This window comes from Bos mutus, chromosome 10, assembly GCF_027580195.1.
Source record: "Bos mutus isolate GX-2022 chromosome 10, NWIPB_WYAK_1.1, whole genome shotgun sequence".
Taxonomy (NCBI): Eukaryota; Metazoa; Chordata; class Mammalia; order Artiodactyla; family Bovidae; genus Bos; species Bos mutus.
This window is the reverse complement of record NC_091626.1, coordinates 41,670,405-41,691,110: the sequence shown is the minus strand read 5'-3', so window position 1 is coordinate 41,691,110 and position 20,706 is coordinate 41,670,405. Positions and strand designations below refer to the sequence as shown.

At 45.5% G+C, this 20,706-nt stretch overlaps 1 protein-coding gene across 3 annotated transcripts in view; it reads left to right on the top strand.

Annotated features, from left to right (window-relative positions):
- The first annotated feature begins 1,407 nt into the window (after positions 1-1,407).
- SAMD4A (sterile alpha motif domain containing 4A) overlaps positions 1,408-20,706 on the top strand; it is a 226,840-nt gene continuing 207,541 nt past the window's right edge. Inside the window, exons 1-2 of one of the 3 annotated variants that reach the window (XM_070377807.1) lie at positions 1,408-1,695; positions 2,902-3,533. In XM_070377807.1, coding sequence (XP_070233908.1) covers positions 3,338-3,533 — 196 coding nt within the window. In that variant the 5' untranslated portion in view covers positions 1,408-1,695; positions 2,902-3,337. The remainder of the gene's footprint in view (positions 1,696-2,901; positions 3,534-20,706) is intronic. The other 2 variants (XM_070377808.1, XM_070377809.1) reach the window with 2 other exon arrangements.

Sequence of the window (20,706 nt, the reverse complement as noted above, 5' to 3'; positions counted from 1 at the left end):
CCACAGACCTTTCAATACCCCAGCAGATGGTTAGGTGCTGTCACGTGTCTCACAGAACTAAATGGTGCAGAAACTAGGTTTGAGGGAGGAAGAAAGAAATGATTGAAAATCCAGGGACATAGGCTGGAGTTAAAGAAGGAAGTGTTAAATCCGTGGATAATATCTCAGACACTTTATCTTCAACACTACTGTATTAGCGAGAGTAAAGAGGCTGGATTTGAAGCATGCGTTTCACAAATGTCTCAGAAGTACTCATAAAGAAAGCCACAGGTTGCTGGAGAAATGTTCGAGGGCTCTGTGTTTTCACTTAAAACATGGGGGAATAGTCTGGATTTGGTCACCAAGTCCTCTTGTGCATATTCAATTAATATCAGAAGGCACCGAGATTTTTAGGTTTTAGGGTATTTTTAACCAGTTCTCTACTTTGGAGATCAGCCGAGGCCACTTTCCCAGACCTCCCTGTGCTGCCTGGCCTCAGCGCTGCACCCCGCACCCCACAATTCCACCCCACCCCCTGGCGCGGGCGGCCAGGACCTCTGAAGCCCCCTGCCCGGCCCAGGCCTCGCGCACTCTGCAGGGCCAGGTGAAGGCTGCCCAGCCCTGCGACGACGCAGACGCGCTGACAGGTGGCCTCGCCCGCCTCCTTGCCGCCCGCGGCGGAGCTCCTTTCCGCTCCAGGCCCGCAGCCGGAGCCGCAGCCGCAGCCAGGGCGCCAGGCATAGTTTCCCGGCGGGCCCCCAAAGTCGGGCGGCTTCCCCAGGGGAGAGCGAGGCCCCAAAGGGGCCGGGGCCACCCACAAGAGCAAAGGACATCTGAGATCCGACCCGAGCGAGAGGTGAGCAGCCCGGGAACTTCTCGTGCTCACAGGACATGGGCCGCACGGAGCCTCGTGCCCAGGCACTTTCCAGCCCTACAAACGACCCCTCGGCCTCCTCCGCCCTTTGCTTCTGCGACCCCCGGAATCCGACCACACCCCCAGCGTCCTTGACCCTAGGTCTCTGCCCACCCCTGGGCCCCAGTAGGGCCGAGGGGTCACCGGAGTCCGCGCACCACATTCACAAGGACGAGCAGCCGGTGGCAGCACCGCCCCCGCTCAAGCACCCTCCGGGTCCCCTCCCGTCCGCACTCCGGCTGCTCAAGCGCCCTGGCCCCTCCAGAACAGGCAAACAGCAGAGGGCAGGAATTTACTTGGATCCCTCCCCTTCCCCAAACTTCTTCCCTCTCCGCCCCGCCGTTCCTCCAACCCGACCCCTCTGCGCCATCTGGCTCCTCCCTCTCCGCTCTCCTCCCCTTTTCTGGTCCCCACTTAGGAATCCACCTCCCCCCACCCCCGCCGCCGGCCGGGTCCGGGGATCCTCCCCCGACTCCCCCCGCGTGCCGCCGCCGCCGCCGCCCGGGTTCCTCTCCCCCCGCTTGGGCGCTCCCTGCCAAGCCCATGATGTAATGGTGTATGTTAATCAGTAGCATGTGGGGAGCTCCGGCTCGGGCGGCTCAGTCCTCCGCGAGCCTACACTGGAGGCAGCAGGAGCGGCGGCGGCGGCGGCCCGATCCCGCAGCGCCGCACTCTCTCAGCGCCGCCCGCCCCGACGGCATGGCCCGCAGCCCGCCCTCCGGGCGCCCCCAACCTCGCTGAGAGCCACAGCCGCCCCGGACCCGCGCGTGGGGCCCCGAGCCGCCGGGATGAGCCGCTCCGAGGTGAGCGCACTCTGTCCTACGCCCCAGGCCGGGGGGCCCGCGGTCTCTGGGTCCGCTTCCCGGGGGCCTTCCCCCGCTTCCGCTCGAGAAGTTCTGGGAACCGGGAAACGGGGGTGCTGAGAGCGAGCCGCCCCTCGAGGGCTGGCCGAGTCGCTGGGCTCTCTCTACTTCGCCGCTGGCGGCCACCCGGACAGGGTTAGGACTGGGGGAGCCCTCGAAACCGAACTTTTCTTCTTCGCGGTCGTTCGGGGGCGTGTGCCGGCGGCACTGAGCCGCAGTCCCCACGGAACCGCCCTGCCCGCTGGGGGAGGCAGTGCTGTGGGCGCCGACTGTCTCCGCGCTCGGCGTGCGCCAGTGGCCGTGCCGACTTCGGCCTGGGACGCGCGGGCCAGGCGCTGGGCCGACCGGACCCGCCCGTAGGCGGCGGGAGCTGGGGCAGGATGCCTACAGCACACACTCGAGTACACACGCACGCACACGCACGCACACATCTGATCGCTCAGGGCGAAGCGGACCCTCAGAGACCTCCCGGGTGGGCTGGAGCCGAGCGGCTCGCGGGAGCCGAGGCTCCGGCTGCGCCTCTGCCCGCTGGGCGCTGAGCTCTGGGTGGGGAGAGTTTATTTTTGTCTCGAGCTGCTGCCGCGGCTGCTCACGGCCTAAATCCAGAGGGGCGCCTGGCGGTGGAGATGCTGGCTGTTGCTGTAGATGGAGCTGCAGCCGTTCGGCTGCTTCTCCGAGAGGAGGAGGAGGAAGAGGTGGCGGAGGAGGAGGAGGGAGAGGAGGAGGAGGAAGGAACTCGGGCTGCCGCGCCTCCGCCTCTGCTTTGCATTAGCCCCCACCCCCACCCCCGCGCCCCTTCGCAGCCGCAGTGCAAGTTTTCTGCGCGAGGAAGATCTGTTGCTGGTGCGGGCGTTTGCAGGCACAGCCCCCGAGGCCACCCCGGGCGGGGTGTGTGGGGAGCACTAGCCGTTCGCAGCGGCAGCAACAGGAAGCCGTGCGGTCTTCCTCACGCACCTGGGAAGGAGGCTTCTTGCCTTTCCCAGAACGAGAATAGCTCCTCTCCAGCATCCGGGTGCGGAGGGGGCGGCCGGAATTTGGGGGACTAAGACCCCGCGGCGCGCCCCCTCCGCCCCCTCAGATGCACTCGCTTCCCGGCGCACTCCCTCGCTGGCCGAGGTCTCACTGCAGCCTTTTCTCTCCTTCCAGTGGTGATCGCCACTCGGGAATGCGGGTGTGAAGGGTCCGAGCTGCTGCCCAGCAGGGAAGAGACCCCGGGACGCCGGAAATCACCATCCCGAAGCTGCGAGAAGAGGGGAGGGGGAAAGAGAGCCTTCTTCATTCAGTTTGTGTGCCTTGTGGGGAAATTTTTTTTTAATCGTTATTTTTTTAAAAAAGAAATATTTCCGTGCTACTGTCTGTCATCATCTCTGGGGAAATCAGCCAGAACCACCAGAACGTAACTGAAACCAGACGAGAGAGGCAGGAGCCGAGGCAGTACCTGCAGCGTCCGGGCACCAGAGCCACCTTGGAACGGGAACGCGTCTCCGGCGGCCGCGGGGCTGCGGCTCCGCCAAACTTTGGGGCGGGCGGGGCGGGCTGGGGCGCCCCGGGGGCTTTGTAGACTGAGGGCCGCCCCCTAACCATGATGTTTCGCGACCAGGTCGGGGTGCTGGCGGGCTGGTTTAAGGGCTGGAACGAGTGCGAGCAGACCGTTGCGCTGCTGTCGCTGCTCAAGCGCGTGAGCCAGACCCAGGCCCGCTTCCTCCAGCTTTGCCTGGAGCACTCGCTGGCCGACTGCGCCGAGCTGCACGTCCTCGAAGGCGAGGCCAACAGTCCGGGTAAGTGCTCGGCCGCCGCCGCCGTCCCGCGGTCCCGGTTCCCCCCCACCCCCAACCGCCGCTGCCCAGCCTCGGGCCTGGCCCCGCCCCAGATCGCCGGTCCTTGGGGACCGAACCACGGCGGCCCCCGGGTCCTTGGCATCTCCCCCGCAAGCCGCCCGCTCCCCAGGCCGTGCCGCCCACTTACCTCCGCTGGCAGCTTCGGGGGTTTTTTTTGCCCACTGTCAACTCCTTCAGTTCATTCCGTGTGGTAGCTACGGTAGCATGAATGATTGATTTTTCTCTCATGCAGTTTCCTGGGAAATAATTAAGTCAGGTCACGTAGAGTCTGGATTTTCTGGGCTTTTTTTCTTTCCTCCTTTTGGGCAACGTGGCTCTCTGGATTTCAGCAACACATGAAGAAGCCTGAGACTGCCCTTCAGAAGCTGAGCTTTGATTAGGCTATATGAGTAACATATGAAAACCCAATTTTACATTCATTTTTTTCCCCTCCACCGATATTCCAGTTTGAGAGCTCTGTTTTCAGAATAATTTGTAGGTGATGCTACAGACTATTAAAATGATATTTGCATTTCATATACTACGTGGTTATACTTAACTATCACGACTTTGTTTATATTGATACGCGTCTTATAGAAAGGGTCTCATAGGGAGCAGGCATGAATCAGTGTCTTTAACGGTTTTGTCAGGAAACTTTACTGAACATAACAGAATTGTTTCCTGTTACCCTGCTATTGTATTTACAGACACCTCAACTAGTATAGAAAGTGAATATACTGAGATACATTCAGCAGTTTGCTATTTGCTAGCATGGGTGGTGACAGACTGGAATTATATCCGGGGCTGGGGGTAGGGGGTGAGGGTGGGGGTTGGGGAAAGGTCTGTTGGTTGTAATTTGGGATGGGGAAATTCTTTAGTTCATGCTGCAGCAGGATGGTGAACAGAGCCCCCAGTGTTTATGCAGAGAAAAGAATGCAGGGTCCTCTTCCAGCTGTTCCATGTTAGAGCCGCCAGCCTGCAAGACTCAGCAGAGGTCTGGGCTGCCATTTGATGACAAGGTCCAGTTCAGGGCAGCAGGGCCTGGGAGACACCAAAGTGAGTGCGCTGACGGGCCGCAAGAGGGAGGCTGGTCTGCTGCTCACTCCTCCTCCCTGGTGTGGTGCTCACAATGCTGGACACACTAGGATGGGATGTTTCCATATATAGAATCATAGGCTGGCAGTGACCACTGGAAATCTTCACAGGCCTTTTCCTGACCAGACAGGACTGCACCCAAAGGATCCAGCGCTGCCTAGTATGGTGGGCCATTCCGAGGGAAAGCCCACAAAGCCCTAGGGGATTCAGCCTGAACCTAACAGCCCACCCTGGGTGTTACTCACAAGGGTGGCCATGGCAAGGCCCCCTTCCCCTTCAGTTCTGTCTTTATACATAGCTGGAGGACCAGCCTCCTTCATCAGGGTGTGGAAATATAACTAGGATAACTGATGACCTACTGTCTTTACTCCCATTCTCAATGTGACAGGGTAGCCTGGATCACCTGCTTGGTTTTGCTTTCTCAGGTTTGATGAACAAGGTTATATAAACTTTAAGTACAATTTAAGTACAGTAATTTATGTTGAATGCTTGACGTCAGTGCTTGTAGGGACTGTTTAAAATAATGATATTAACCTTTAGGTTACTCACACGTTTGAGCAACCATTTTTCCCTTTGAGTAAAAGAGAAGACTTTTCCCTCGTATAGCAGCCATCAGTTTAGTAAGTCAATAGATGTGTGAAATTAAAAAGAAATTTCTTAGCCTAGGTATCTAATAATGTAATAAACTGAGAAAAAACTGAACTTATGTGAGTTTAAAAAAATCATTTGGTAATTTTTCCCCTACATTTTTTTTTTTAACCATATTTACTTGTGTAAGCTACCTACCTGGTCATGATGCTAAATGCTGTAAATATATGAAACCGTAACTATTATGTAATGTAGGGAGCATTTTCCAGTTTCGGGATTAATCTTTCAACCTGAATATTTTGCTTCCTTGGAAACTTTGCATTTGTTTTGTTGTTTGGCAAGTACAGAAATTCATTAGTGAGGTCATGTGATAGTTTGGTTTACATCTGCATTAGGAGGGGGATCATAAAGAGCAATAAGATTTGTCACAGAATGCCTGAGTCTGGAGCACAGCTCTCTTAAGTATCTGGAACCTAGCCGAGAACCAAGAAAGGGGCAAATATGCCTACTCAGCAACCGAAATAGATGGCATAAAGTCTGGGAGAATACTTCAGACCCTCTTTCGGAACTTACTCTTATTTTAAATAACAGTCCTAACTTTTTTTTTTTTTTCTTATTTGACAAATGATCTATAGCACATACACGGTAGCACAATTTAGAATGGGGTGAGGAGCTGCTGTAACCAACAGTGAAAACTGACCCCTGACAGTTTGACAACTAGGAAATAGGAAAATTATAGCTTTAAATATAAGAACTGGGAGCAAAAGCCCTGAAGGTTTGGGAATATTAGGGTAGGGATTCTCAACTGGCCTTTCAGACATTACTTTGCAATTAGCTAAGTCCATAATTGCTATTTACCATTAATGAGAGTGAAGGACCAAAAAAATGACCAAAAAAGATACATTTTTAAATACATTCTTTGGGAAGGAAGGGAAATCTGCCATAAACACTGCAAATACTAACTCTCAAGGTAATTAACCTCCAAAGCTCTTTTGGTATGTAAAGCTATTACCCATTCAGAAAACTAGGCTGTTAGAATGACTCATTCATTGGCTGGCTGATTTTTCCTATACCAAAATCCTCATATATCACTTACCTTATTTTGTAATTATGAGTTAAACAAACACATATTTCTTCTGGAGTTGAGAGATTTTAAAATGTGGTAAATGAGAATGAAATTCATATCTGGGGCTTGATGTCAGTATAACAGAATTAGTGTACACTTGGCTTTGTTTTCTCCAGGACCAACTTTAAATAGGGAGATAATCCTTCACATTAAACATGGTTTATTTGAAATCTGTGGAATGTATTTTGATACTAACTTTCTGTTCTTTTAAATTTAGTGTTTATTGAGATTCTAGAGGTTCACTGGTTCATCCTTTGCCTCAGGTTCACAGTCATCAGAGATCCAAAGACATCCTTTAGTTAGTCCTTATGGATGTGTGGTTCACTCCGGATTTAGTCAGTGGTTACTGGTCATGATCAGTTCTCTGAGATAGAAGGTTGTTTCTAGAACCCTCATAACCTCAGATACGTGTCCTTCAGCCACCAGCCTAGGTTACAGGTTAGCATTGTGATTTCTGCAGTCTTAGTATGTAGATGACTGTTTCTGATGCTAAAATGTCATTTGAAACCTAAAAATGGAACCTGTTGACTTTACTTGCAGTTCTTCAAAGAAAAATAGATTCTGTGGCACTGGTGTATGACTTTTGTCATTTAAACTTGAAATGTATTTTCCAGTGGAAATAGTGTAATAAATGGAGATTCACAAGTGAATCCACAGACTTACTAACTAACAAAGCAGTTCATATTTTGTGGAGAAATTGCATGTTTGTAATAAATAAATGGCAAAAGGATGGTTACTGTATTTATAAATAAATACAAGAGAAAAGATTACCTGAAATGGTAATGTTGGAGATAAAGCTAATTGTGGAGAATGAAAAGAACTTGTGGGTGTATTTATTCTCTTTAGAGGATAAAGATGTTAATTCTATGATTTTTTTTTATGATTTTTGGTTTCCGTAGTAGAGGTATGCGGCATCTGAGTTGATTTTTTAAGTCAAAATTGAGTAAAAGGAAAGCAAAAGAGCATGGGCTTTCCTGATGATATTTCTTGGATAAGATCTTGTTTGTCGTTCTTCTGCTTTTTCATTCAACAAACACTTACTGACTGCCTACTAGTTTCCTGGCCTTGTGTCATGCAGTGGGAATGCAAAGGTAACTTGCTATATTCCCATGCCTGGTCCATGGATACCCAGTGTTGAGTAAATGACTAATACCGTATCACAGGTGCAGAGGCATAGCAATAAAAAGGGTGGTGGGGTGGGGATTCTGGAAACACTATAAACATACAGGTAACTGCCTGAGGGAATCAGGGAAAACCCCACTGCAGAGGATATAGCTTGAGCTGAATTTTGAAGGGTGAATAGGAGTTGGTTTAATATATAAAGAGGATTGCAGAGAGCAGGCCTGAAGCTGTTTTCCAAGCAGAAGAGATACCATTCGTAGAAATGTTGTCTTATGAAAGGGCCTGGTTGTGTGCAAGAAATAATGAGTTCTTAGTGGTTGGAAGGCTGTAGAATGCTGGGCTGTAAGAGACAGAAGTTAAAACAGAAGTGATGTTTGTGCAGGACTTTGCAAACTAAGGAATTTGATTTAATCCTGCAGAGATGATAGAGAACCCAAGAAGACTTTTAGGCAGAGGTGTCCTGAGAATGAGGAAAGAGGAAGAGAGTTAAAAGATGAAAGAGGGGTTTGTGTGTGTGTGTGTGTTTACACTTTTGGGAAAGCTTTCTAAGGTATGCATGATTTTCTGAAAGGCGAACATGGGAGGAGTGAGGCAGATTTCCATCCTGGCTTCATGGTGGTGTCATCAGCCCAAGGCAGCTTTGTTGCCCTCAGCATTGCTGTACTGGGGAGAAGGAAGGGTTGAGATAGTGAGGAAAAGAAGGTATTATCAGGTGGCCATTTATTTATATCCATAGGAGGGAATATGTCTAGAGGATTCCTAGAGTATGAATGTTGAAATCAATCAGACTAGGCTGGTCAATTAATTTCTGAGTCTTTGTTGTAGTTCAGTCACTAAGTCATATCTGACTCTGTGACCCCATGGACTGCAACATGCCAGACTTCCTTGTCCTTCACTGTCTCCTGGAGTTTGCTCAAATTCATGTCCGTTGAGTTGGTGACGCTAACTATCTCATCCTCTGCCACCTGGTTCTCTTTTTGCCTTCAATCTTTCCCAGCATCAGGGTCTTTTCCAGTGAGTCAGTCAGGTGGCCAAAATAGTAGAGCTTCAGTTTCAGCATCAGTCCTTCCAATGAATTTCAGGGTTGATTTCCTTTAGGATTGATTGGTTTGATCTCCTTGCTGCTCAAGGGACTCTCAAGACTCTTTTCCAGCACCACAGTTCAAAAGCATCAATTCTGCATTGTTCACCCTTCTTATGGTTTGACTCTTACATCCATACATGTCTACTGGAAAAACCATAGCTTGTCTGTAGAAGGGAGCTAACAAAACTTTGTTATTGTCTGGAAGCTACTTGTTAACAATTCAGTGAAGATCTATTCTTTCCCCCAGGTTTAAATTTTCCTGTATTAATATGGAATTTATATAAATAATGTTTTCCTAAATAAGACATCTTTTATTTAAAGGATTATCTGAACGAGATCAAAGATGATTTGGAACCCTGAAAAGATACATCTACTTCGTTCTACTTCCTATATTTTAGATGGCGCTGGTGGTACAGAACCTACCTGCCAGTGTAGGAGATGCAAGAGATGCAGGTTCAATCCCTGGGTTGGGAAGACCCCTTGAAGAAGGGAATGGCTACCCGCTCCAGTATTCCTGCCTGGAGAATCCCATGGACAGAGGAGCCTGGCAGGCTACAGTCCATGGGGTCTCAAAGAGTTGAACACGACTGAAGTGACTTAGCACACAGCACTTTGTTCCATCTCCTATATTTTAGCTGTATTGTTCTATTCTATATCATTATTGTTGTTCAGTCATGAAGTCGTATCTGACTGTTTGGGACCTGAAGCATGCCAGGCTTCCCTGTCCTTCACTATTTTTCACAGTTGTGCTCAAACTCATGTCCATTGATTCAGTGATGCCATCCAACCATCTCATTCTTTGTTGCTCGCTTCTCCTCTGGCTCTCAATCTTTCCCAGCGTCAGGCTGGGTCCTAAAAAAGACACCACTGAAATCAATTTTCCCAAATAACTTGTCAACACTTTTCCCCTTTCGTTGGTGAACATGAAAAGGAGAAATCATTTTGTGGAATGAAATGTATAGGGACTTTATATCTGAAACACGTTTTACTTTGAGTGTTGTAATTTTCTTTCCGTTGGTCTGGGATGACAGGGAGCAGGTCACACACATTTGTGATCTTGTGAATAAGTTGGATTTGGTTGTTTAGCTTGGATGCTCCAAGGCTTCAGCAGATGAGTATGTGTTATAAACAGGTCCCATCAAAGCAACTAGAAGGCCGACAAACTTAACAGCAGTCAAATTGGTTTGTTTATGTTTAAATAGACAAATGAGAGTGAAATGAGTGTCAGAAGCTCTGAGAAGTAACTGAAAACTCCCTAGTATATCCTGCAGAAGCTTAATTCTAATATGAATTGACAACACTAGAGAAGAAAAAATACCTCTCTTCCTTGACCTGAGGAGAAATTTGGAGGTTTTCATCCATGAGGGAAGTGCCTTATGTAGTTCATTTGCTAGGAAAGCTGTCGTGCTCATAAAATCCTTTTTTTCTTTTAAACATATAATTACTTTGAGTTTTTAGTCTTTTCCTTCCTTTCCATCTTTTCTAATCATTCCTTCCAAGTCTGAGTTCATCCGAGTCACATAGATTAAGATGCAGAATCATACATCTCCTCTGAGCTATTTTTTGCTTCTGTGGAAGCCGCCTGAGGCAGGAATCTCCTAAGGAAAGCGGAACTTTCAGAAGAGAAGCCAAGCTTTCTCTTGGGTTAACCAGTCAGGGTGTGGGCCTTGCCCTGAAGCCTGCACCCCAAGAGCCAGCTCGGAGCACAGAGGAACCTGCTGCCTTTATGTAGGAGCATTTTACTCCTTGGGCTTCCCTGGTGGCTCAGATGGTAAAGAATCTGCCTGCAATGCAGGAGACCTGAGTTCGATCCCAGGGTCGCAAAGATCCCCTGGAGAAAGGAATGGCAACCCATTCCCATAGTCTTGCCTGGAGAATTCCATAGACAGAGGAGCTGGGCAGGCTACAGTCCATGGGGTCATAAAGAGTCGACTGAGCAACTAACACTTCACTTTCATTTCACTCCTTAGGACTCCTAAGCTAGTTCTAGGGTTTTGTTCTCACCAAGGTACCATCATTTTAATACAGTTTTCCTTGCCTTGGTTTACCAGGGGGATAAAGGCAATCAAATGATTCAGTGGTTTCTTTTATACTATAGATTAAACTGTTAAATGGTACCTGGAGAAGAGTATCTGTTAAGAAACTGTGGGACCAAGTTCCTCAGTACACATAATTCACCAAGTCTTGCAGCCAAGTGCTGGGAGCTGTGTCCAGAGGTGAAGTAGGTGTCATGGTTCCCCTCAGGGATCTTAAACAATGTATAATATATACAGATGATCCCTGACTTATGGTGGTTTGAATTAGACAGTTTTTTGACTTTATGACTCAAAAAGCGATGTGCATTCTGTAGAACTCATTCTTGGAATTTTGTATTTTGATCTTCTCCCAGGCTAGTGATCTTTCTATGTTCCTCTCTGGCGATGCCCGGCAGTGGCAGCCCCCAGTCAGCCACACGATCACCAGAGAAAACAACCAATAGTCTTACAACCATTCTGGACCCATTCTGGTTTTCACTTTCAGTACAGTATTCAAGAAATTACATGAGATATTTTCAACATTTTATTGTAAAATAGGCGTGGTGTTGGATGATTTTGCCTAATTGTAGGCTAATGTAAGTGTTTGAGCACATTTAAGTGGGCAAAGCTAAGCTAGGTGGGTTAAGTGTAATGAATGCCTTTTCAGCTCCTGATGGGTGTATCAGGAGGCAGTCCCATTATAAGCTGAGAAAGATCTGTATTTATAATGAATAGACCATAAAGAGTTGCTAAATTCTATGTTTCCAATGAGAGAACAAAACTGGACTCTAGTGAAGGGGAGGGAACAGGATGGGTTGGGTCATCCAAGAAGTAACGGATAAAAGACATAAACTTGAATCAGTTATTTGGAACAAGTAGCTCTGGAACTTATGAGATTCTTGCCTTTTTAGTACCTTTAATGAGTGTTTCATTAAGAAAACCACACGTATAGGAGGTGTCTGCTGGGCATATAAGGGGCAGGCTTCCTGAGCCTTTGAAGGATGAGTTGGAGTACGTTAGAAAGAGGGGAGCCTGGTGCATATTGTCCATCAGGAATCTCTTCTTTAATGGAAGAAGGAGCAATGCAAACATTCCTCAGATTTCTAACATATTTAAAGGAAGAAAATAGTACATCAGCTCACCCCAAATATTTATCCCCAAAATTACCCGTAAAATTATGAGACTTAGTTTTGTTGGCTGCTTTCAGTAGAATACTTTAATATGTTACTTTGATCAGAACTAGCATTAAGAAGAAGCATCTTAAACACAGGAAAAGATTAAAAGTGTCTTAAGCCAGTTTTCAAAATGTAATGTGCATACAGATTGCCTGGGGCTCTTGTTAAACTGAAAATTCTTATTGAGGAGGTCTGAAAGGGGGCCTGAGCGCCTGCATTTCTAGTAAACTCGCAGGTGATACTGCTGCCGCAGGTCTGTACCACACTTTGAGTAGAAAGATCATTGTCTATTAGAGGTGAAAGGTAATTTAGAGGTAATTGGTACATTGGCTTTCAAGTTTTATGGATGAGTATCACGAATTTTTGTTTGCACATGAAAATTTATGTGAAACCTTATGGGAAGTCGATGGTTTCTGCCTCCCAAACCCCATCTCCACCCCCAACACTAACTTTTCAAGGAGCAGTTTGACATCTCTGATTTCCCCAAGCTCAGAGACAGTCAGCCTGAATTGAGTCTGAGATTGAGGAAGGCAGAGCTGGGCTCTGTTGTAGCATTTCCCGAGCTTCTTGGCCATAACCCTGCTGGAATTTCCAGGCATTCTAATGGTCAGTGTCTCATGGAAAATGAGGCATCAGGAAAGATTCATTTTTTGCTGATGCTATGGACTCTAAAGTTGAGCTGGAAAGAGCAGGAGTGTTAATCCCAGAGACCGGATGGGAGAGATCTCTTCCTACTTCCCCAGTATGCTCCTGCGAAGCGCAATCATCGGAATTTCTGAACCAGCTTATCCTGATCTGTCAGTAGAATTCAAGTGTTTGTGTGCGCAGCATAAATACATATAGAATATGGATTTTCATTGTGTACATTTCTATCTGAGTTAGTATGTGCACCAAATATGTGATTTAAATACGTGCCTAGAATGGCAATGTAAAAACCATTTTTGGATTTCTGAAGTTGTAAAGGAATAAGAGGGGAATCATCAGAAGCCTCCATAAATAATGATGTCTCTGAGAAGGAGAAATGGAGAAAAAAAGCAAATTCTGTACCTTGTAAGGATACGTGAGGTCAGCAGTGATTTTGTGGGAGATACCAGAAGAATATCTGGAACTTTATGTATGAACATTTGGATGAGGAAATAGGAAGCAGCCTGGTTTTCCTAAGAATAGGAAGACTGGGTCATGGAGAATTCATGTCATTTCCCTTTTGATGGGAGATAGGAAAGGAAGAGAGATAACATTTTTATTTACGGAGAGACTTCTGTATTCTGAGCAGATTACAGGAATTCTGGTAGGTATCCCGTATCTAAGTATCAGCATAGCCTTTGACAAATCCCCTTACTTCTTGATGAGTAAAACGGAGACCTGGGGGCTAGATGAGAGGCTAATTGTGTGCCCTTAGAGTGACCTCCGATGTTGGCCTTATGGGAGGTCTTTGGTGCTGTGCCCTGGGGCTCACTTGTCCTGCATCATTATTCCTGTTGACTGTGACAGCCTGGAGTCCCCAAGAAAGCAGAGTCCAAGACAGTGGCTGGCATGCAGGTAGTTTATTTTGGGCAGTGATCCTGGGGAACAGGGGTGGGGCTGGGGAGAAGAGAAACAAGGAAGGAGGGGAAGCTGGCACAAGCCTATGTGATCAAGCCAGTCACTGTCGTGAGCTCTGGGGACCTTCTGAGGAGCCAGGCAGTCTGTGCCTCAGAAGGGACAGACACGGTGGGTATTTTATCAATGGGCTCCTCTCTCCTTGGTCAAGAGCTGTCCCAGGGCACTAAGTCCTTGCACTTCCAGGTTTGTACATGTGCAAGTGCTGGCCTTTCCCATAGTGTCCCAGCTATGGTGTCGGAGGATCCCTAAGGTGGAGAGCTGGAGGGAAGTGGTTTGACGGAGGTGGCATGCTGTCAGCTTACAACTGCTGGAAGCTGGTGGTCACAGCAAGGACGGGGATGTAAAAACTGAGCTGAGAAGGTGTAGTTATTATATATGTGGGTGGACCCTGAGGGGTGGCTCAGGCCTTGATGACAGAATCATGATCCAAAGCATTACGATATAGCACGATGGCTGTAACACTTCTAAGTAAGATGGGCTCCTATTTCTTGAGCACCTGCTCTGTGCCAGGCACCTTGTTGAATTCTTTGCATACATTATCGCATTTATTCATCCCAGCAACCCTTTGAGATGAGGTGGAAACTGTCATTTTTACGTTCTTCAGGGAAGAAACAAACAGTTTGGCTTCATAACTCCTCCATGTGCTTCTCCTCTGCAGGGATGCAGTATGTATTTCTTTAGAAAGAACGCGTGGCCTCTTAGTGACCTCCAGAGTCCCTTCTAACCTTAAGATTCTATGACTTCTGTGAATCAGGAATAAAGATAAGCAAACTTTTCCAAAACTGTCTAGAGCTGAGGAGAAACAGAGAGAGAGAGAGAATATGAGTAAATGAATGAAGTAGTGAATGAGCGAGAGTGGTCTTAAAGTCTTCTTCAAGTGATTTCCAGTGTATTCCTCCTGGGTTACAGATTTGTGGTGCTTTGTTTAGAAAATACAAAGTAGAGGAGAAGGAAATGGCAACCCACTCCAGTATTCTTGCCTGGAGACTCCCATGGACAGAGGAGCCTGGCAAAAAAAAAAGGAAAAAGAAAATACAAAGTAGAGGGATTTTCTGTTCTTTTTTAAAGTAGGCATTGAGGTGAGGCTAAGTCACTATGAAGACTAGGGTCACCATAATTAAAAAGAGATGTAATGAACCCAATTCAGTCTCATTTCTTTTGGGTCACACAGTAACAGTGATAAGTTCTGAGTGTGTCCGTCCTTTATTAGCAAAGTAAATCGTAAATGCAGCCTATGTCTCCAAATCTTTTTTGTTCTCTGTAGTTCTAAAAGTGACTAGAGGGGAGTTTCCTGGTGGCCTAGTGGTTAGGGTTCTAGGCTTTCAGTGCTTTGGCCCTGATTCAGTCTGTGGTCAGGGAACTGAGATCCTGCAAGCCACATGACACTGTCTAAATAAATAAAAAGTGACAATAGGATATTCTTTTTATGGTAAGAATATCTTCCATATCTTCGATGAGATATCTTTTATCCCCCCCCCTTTTATATCTGTCAGGCACTGTGCAGATAGCTACATACACACACAGATTATTGACTAGATGAATGATATAAAGATGCAGAACTAATGGTTGTGAAAATTAAATGCAATCTATTGTAATAATTAGGTAATGTGCTTATTATTACTGAGAGTCCAGCACATAGTAAGTGCTTAATAACTGGTTTCTTTTGTTTTTATTGGAGTATAATTATTTACAATGTTGTGTTAGTTTCTGCTGTACAGCAAAGTGAACCAGCTGTGTGTGTACACCCCCCATCCCACCCCTCTAGGTCATCACAAAGCACCCACTGAGCTCTGGCTTAATAACTGGTTTCTGAATTATTATTATATTGTGTATACATATGTATATAAAGCAAGGTAGCATAATACTTTGTAGATAATACAAAGTAGCCCAGGGGCGGGGGAGCCTGGTGGGCTGCCATCTATGGGATCGCGTAGAGTCAGACACGACTGAAGTGACTTAGCAGTAGCAGCAGCATAATACTATGTATATAATACAAAGTAATATAATACTGTGTATCTAATAAAAAGTAGATTTTGTCTCCATTTTACAGGTGAGGAAACTTAAAATGTGCTGAGATCACCAAGGTGTTTGTGATCTAAAAGCCCGTGTTTAATGCTTGCCACTGTAGGAATGCTGCAGATCTTTTCCAATTCTTGGATAAATAAAATGTTGGTGTTTAAAAGAAAAGTACTTAAGGATATTTAATGGTAGTTCTAGTAACATTTTATAAATTCAGTCTTGGAAGAATTCTTTTCCGCTTGTCCATTTTAATGTTGCTCTTATTTATCACATTTTAATCCTATGTAGCTTGATATGGCTCAGCTTCTTTTTTCCTCTGGCATTAAAAAAAAAATTAAGTAAAAGGCATTGATTCAAACATTTCCCTTCCTATTAGGAAGATTCATGGGGCGGGAGGCTTTTACTGCCTCTGTCTGAACAGACAGGACTTGGGGAAGGAAACAGGCTCGGCAAGCTGCAGAGAGGAAAGGATGAGGAATGTGTTATCTAATAGCTCGTGACATTCTTGACTTTGACAAACTAGCAATTGATGAGCTGGGTCAGGATCTCCTTAGGATTTGGAATTGGGTGAAGCACCAACTTGAGGGCTGTAAATTAAAACAAGCTCTCCCGTTGTTTGTAAATGGTAGACATTTTCTGAAGATTAGTTTAGGAAAACATATGTTATAGGTGGTCTAAGAGTGAGTTCTACTTATTTCATTTTCTAGCAGCATAAAATTAAGGAGGTGAAAGAGACCTTATCTACTCCAGCCCCTCTGTTGAAGATTTGATAAGACTGAGGTCAGCTAAGGGTACCTGCTTGTAGGGAAGGGCTGTTGCTCCACCCAGTTGCTTCCTGACCATCTGTGACCTAGACCTCGGTTTCCCGCAACTTTCCCACAACTGAGTCGGCCACCATGGACACCACATTGAATGACTGTGCTGGGCACGGGAGATGTTCTGTTTATTTGATTGTCAAAGACATTGGTCATTGGGATGGTCTTCCTCAAAGTTGTTTCCAGACTCCGCTCTTTTTTGTTTCTTTACTCACCATAAAGCACAGATTTGTTTTCATTGGAGAATGATTAGCATTCATATTTTGAAATGGCAGAGAATTATAGTGTAGGAAGGTTTGGCTTTATTTTGGCATGTTTTTATCACAGTTCTGGTAATGTCCTCTTGGTTTATGCAGGATCTGACTCAGCCACTAGCGTTACCCTAAATCCCAGCAGAGAACTGGATGTCATTTCATGACTGCCCCACTACTTGTAGGAGGGATTTCATTCACTGGTTGTTGGAGCAGTTCCTTTGCACGAAGGTGTGGTGGAGCAGCCGAGACTTGTCCTGAGGATGTCTCCTGGCCCCTCAGGGCTCACTGGCACCCTGCAGACACCTCCTTTACAGCACTTGTCACAAGTCTTTGTCATTGTTCACCCTCCAGACTAGTCTGTATCTTAGTAACTTTAGTCCTCCAGCACCAAATATTGGCTTCCCTGTGGCTCAGATGGTAAAGAATCTGCCCGCAATGCAGGAGACCCAGATTCCATCCCTGGGTCAGGAAGGTCCCCTGGAGAAGGAAATGGCAACCCACTCCAGTATTCTGGCCTGGAGAATCCCATGGACGGAGAAGCCTGGCGGACTACAGTCCATAGGGTTGCAAAGAGTCGGACACGACTGAGCAACTTCACTTCACTGAATATTGTGCCTGGACTTAAGTGGTTTTGGTACATTTTTGTTGAAAAAATGGATAAGTAAATGCAAAGAAATTTAACTCATAGCCCTTGTCCATATGGGGCTTACATCTTGGATGTGAGAAACATCTAATTGCATAAAAGTTGAATAGTAAAACAGAGCAAGGTGATAATCCTAGTGCTGTTACCAAGAGATACAGGAAAAAGGCCAGATAAGAGAAATAGATGCAGTTACTTTTCAGTCCCTTAACAGAAGACATAGGGTAGTATCTTGGTATCATCACTTAGAAATGTATCACTGTGTAAAAATGGTTTAAACTCTCTGAGCCTTAGTTTCTTCATCTGTGAAATGGAGTTACCTCTACAAGAGTCACAGGGCTATTACAAGTGAAGTGGGATCATGTATGTGTAAAGTGCTTTGTAAGCTGCATCCTGTTATAGAAATGCCAGGTGATGTTATTCTGAAATGACCAATTGAAGCAATAGGATAAAAAATTCAGAATGTATACTACAGGGAGCTCAACCTAGAGCTCTGTGACAACTTAGAGGGTTGGAATGGGGTAGGGTTGGAAGGGAGGTTCAGAGGGAGGGGACATATATATACTTATGGCTGATTCACATTGTTGTATGGCAGAAACCAGCACAACACTGAAAGCAATTATCCTCCAATTAAAAATAAATTTAAAAATAGTATATGTAAAAGAAATTCAGGAAGATTGGAGTTTAAAAGATCCAGAAAAATATAACGTTGGGTTCTTTTTTAGAATTTTTGCGTGTTAGCAAGAGTTGAAATAATCACATGGTTCTCTTAATGAATACCAGACACCTCTGGGCCTGGATCAAGGCCTGGATGTGATGGGACTTGTAGCTGATGGCCCAGAGTCCCCACAGGTTAGCTTGGCTGTAGCTTGTCAAATTTCAATTTGTGACCACTTTCATCCGTTTAATTGATTAGATCATTGAGTGCATTCTCTTCCAGTATGAAGGACTTCAGATGTCAGTGTTGAAGAATTTCTTTTGAAGGAACCTATATATAATGCCGTATGGTGACTGCTGTATTTCTGCCTGCAGATATTCTGGTGTGAGTGTTCATGGAGCCACTGAAACATGCCACAGGGGTTCTGTACATTAATTGCCAGGTCTGAATTCTTTAAAAATGTGTGATAATTAACTTTTTGTTTAAGTTTTATTATTAAAGAGATAATTTTTTTGAGAAAAGTTATTATCCAGCTTAAAACTATGCAGGAGGAAACCTTTGAGTATTTTTGCATATCTCAGCTAAACAAGCAAATAATTATGCTCTGCTTTTTATTCTTTAATGTTATCTTCACCTTTACCTTTCATTGAACAAGTGTTAGTTGGAAATGAACAGTCTTTTACCATTGTCCTCGTTTGTTGGTTTGTTTTTTAAACAAAACTTCCCTATTCTCACATTTTTCTTTCACTGGCAGAATGAGCTGTGTTAGCAAATTTTCCAGATTATTGTGGTATTTGCAGAGTGCAGCTAAAATATTGAAATTGTGAGCTGTGAAATCAAAGTTGGACCTTGTGTGTGATTCTGATATCAAGGTGCTGATACATTATACAGAAATCACCGTGGTGCAGTAGTTTTGGTAGGAATAATCTGGACAAGAATTGCTGCTGCTACTGGTTTTCTTTAAGACACTCCGGCATTTTCATTGAGAGAGAAAGGTTCCTAGAATTAAAATAGGAAATGCTGGGGTGTTTTGTTGAACTCCACAGGAGGTAAAATGGCTAGTGGTGTTCAGGAGCTGCTCAGTTCTTGGACAGAGCAGACTGTGTGTGTGTGTGTGTGTAGACAAATCAGGAGGTGCCTTCCCATCTCTGGTGCTCCCATACCCTCTCTGCACATGACCAGCTCGGCACTTAGCACACTGGCTTACAATTACTGTATTAGCTGAGGAGTGGCTCCAGAATAAGGGAAGCTACAGAGATGACAACGAAATGCACGTGGAGTTTTGGATTGGATCCTGGATTGGGGAAAAATACTGCCATAAGGGATAGTATTGGGACAATTGATGAAATTTAAATATAGGCTCTAGTTAATTGTGAATGAGTTGAATGAGTGAAAAATTGCTCAGTCATGTCCGATTCTTTGAGACCTCATGGACTGTAGGCTGCCAGGCTCTTCTGTCCATGGAATTCTCCAGGCAAGAATACTGAAGTGGGTGGGTAGCTATTCCCCTCTCCAGGGGTTCTTCCTGACCCAGAGATTAAACCTGGGTCTTCTGCATTGCAGTCAGATTCTTTACTGTCTGAGCCACCTGGGAAGCCCCTGTTTACTATAGGGGATAATATTATATTACTTTTAAATCTTCTTAATATTATCCTTATGCTTTGATCACATCAGAAAATATCCTTATTATTAAGAGATGCATACTGATGTCTTCAGGGGTGAAGGGACATGATGTCTGCAACTTATTCTCAAGTGATTGTCATGTGTAAGGTGACACAGATTAAGAATTGGTGTATCAGTGAAATGCACCTTCCCTAGTGGCTCAGGTGGTACAGAATCTGCCTGTAATGTGGGAGACCTGGGTTCGATCGCTGGGTTGGGAAGATCTCCTGGAGAAGGGAACGGCAACCCACTCCAGTATTCTTTTCTGGAAAATTCCATGGATGGAGGAGCCTGGTGAGCTACAGTCCATGGGGTCACAAAGAGTCGGACACTACTGAGCGACTTCACTTTCTGGTGAAATGTATGCAAGAATGCCTTTCTTAAAATAAAAAGTTCAACACATTTACCTTTTTTGTTCTTGGTATCCTGCAGCACTGAAACACTGGCTCCAGGAAGGCAGGGCCTTTTTTTTTTGTTATCACCCTCGTGTAGGTTGCCAGATAAAATACAGGATGCCCAGGTAATTTTGAATTGCAAATGCACTATGAATAATGGGACATACTTATATCACTTATACAAAAACAAGCCTGTTTTGATATATCTGCAATTCAGAGTAAAGTGGAGTACCTGTATTTTTATTTGCTGATGTTGGCAACCCTGTCCCAGGAGCAGCAGGGTAGGTGCATCCAGGTGACGACCTACTGTTATAGGGAATGAATGGCGTGGCTTTTAGGACCCTGATCTGAAGTCTCCTATTAGATAAAATCCATTATGTCTGAGCACAGAACTGGGACTTTGCTGGTTCTTGGACTTGATCTCCTCCTCGTCCTGCTTCTTTGATGGGTCTTTTCTCTTTGAGCTGATGCACAGCTTTCTCCATTTCTCTGTAGTTGATGGAGTCAGCTGGGTTACATTTTATGTTACCTACATGACACTCCTGACAGCTTTAAGATCTTCTTCTAACATATTTGAGTAGAATGGATACTGGAATCTGTTTTGACAATTGTTGAAAACCTAGGCGGTTGCTATAGCACACTGGTATTATTCAGTGAACCTTTTAAAAAGATGTGCACCCTGTTCAGGCAAATAGTATTTTATAGGATTTAAATGATATTGATGTTCACAGTCAGATTTTCAAATATAATGCTCCTAGGGATTATACATGTAGTAATCCCTAGGAGCATTATATTTCCATATATATATTCCATTAATTTTCCTCACCAATGCAGTGATAGTACATGCAGTGATCTCTATTACCAGTGCCTTTTAAAATGCAGGT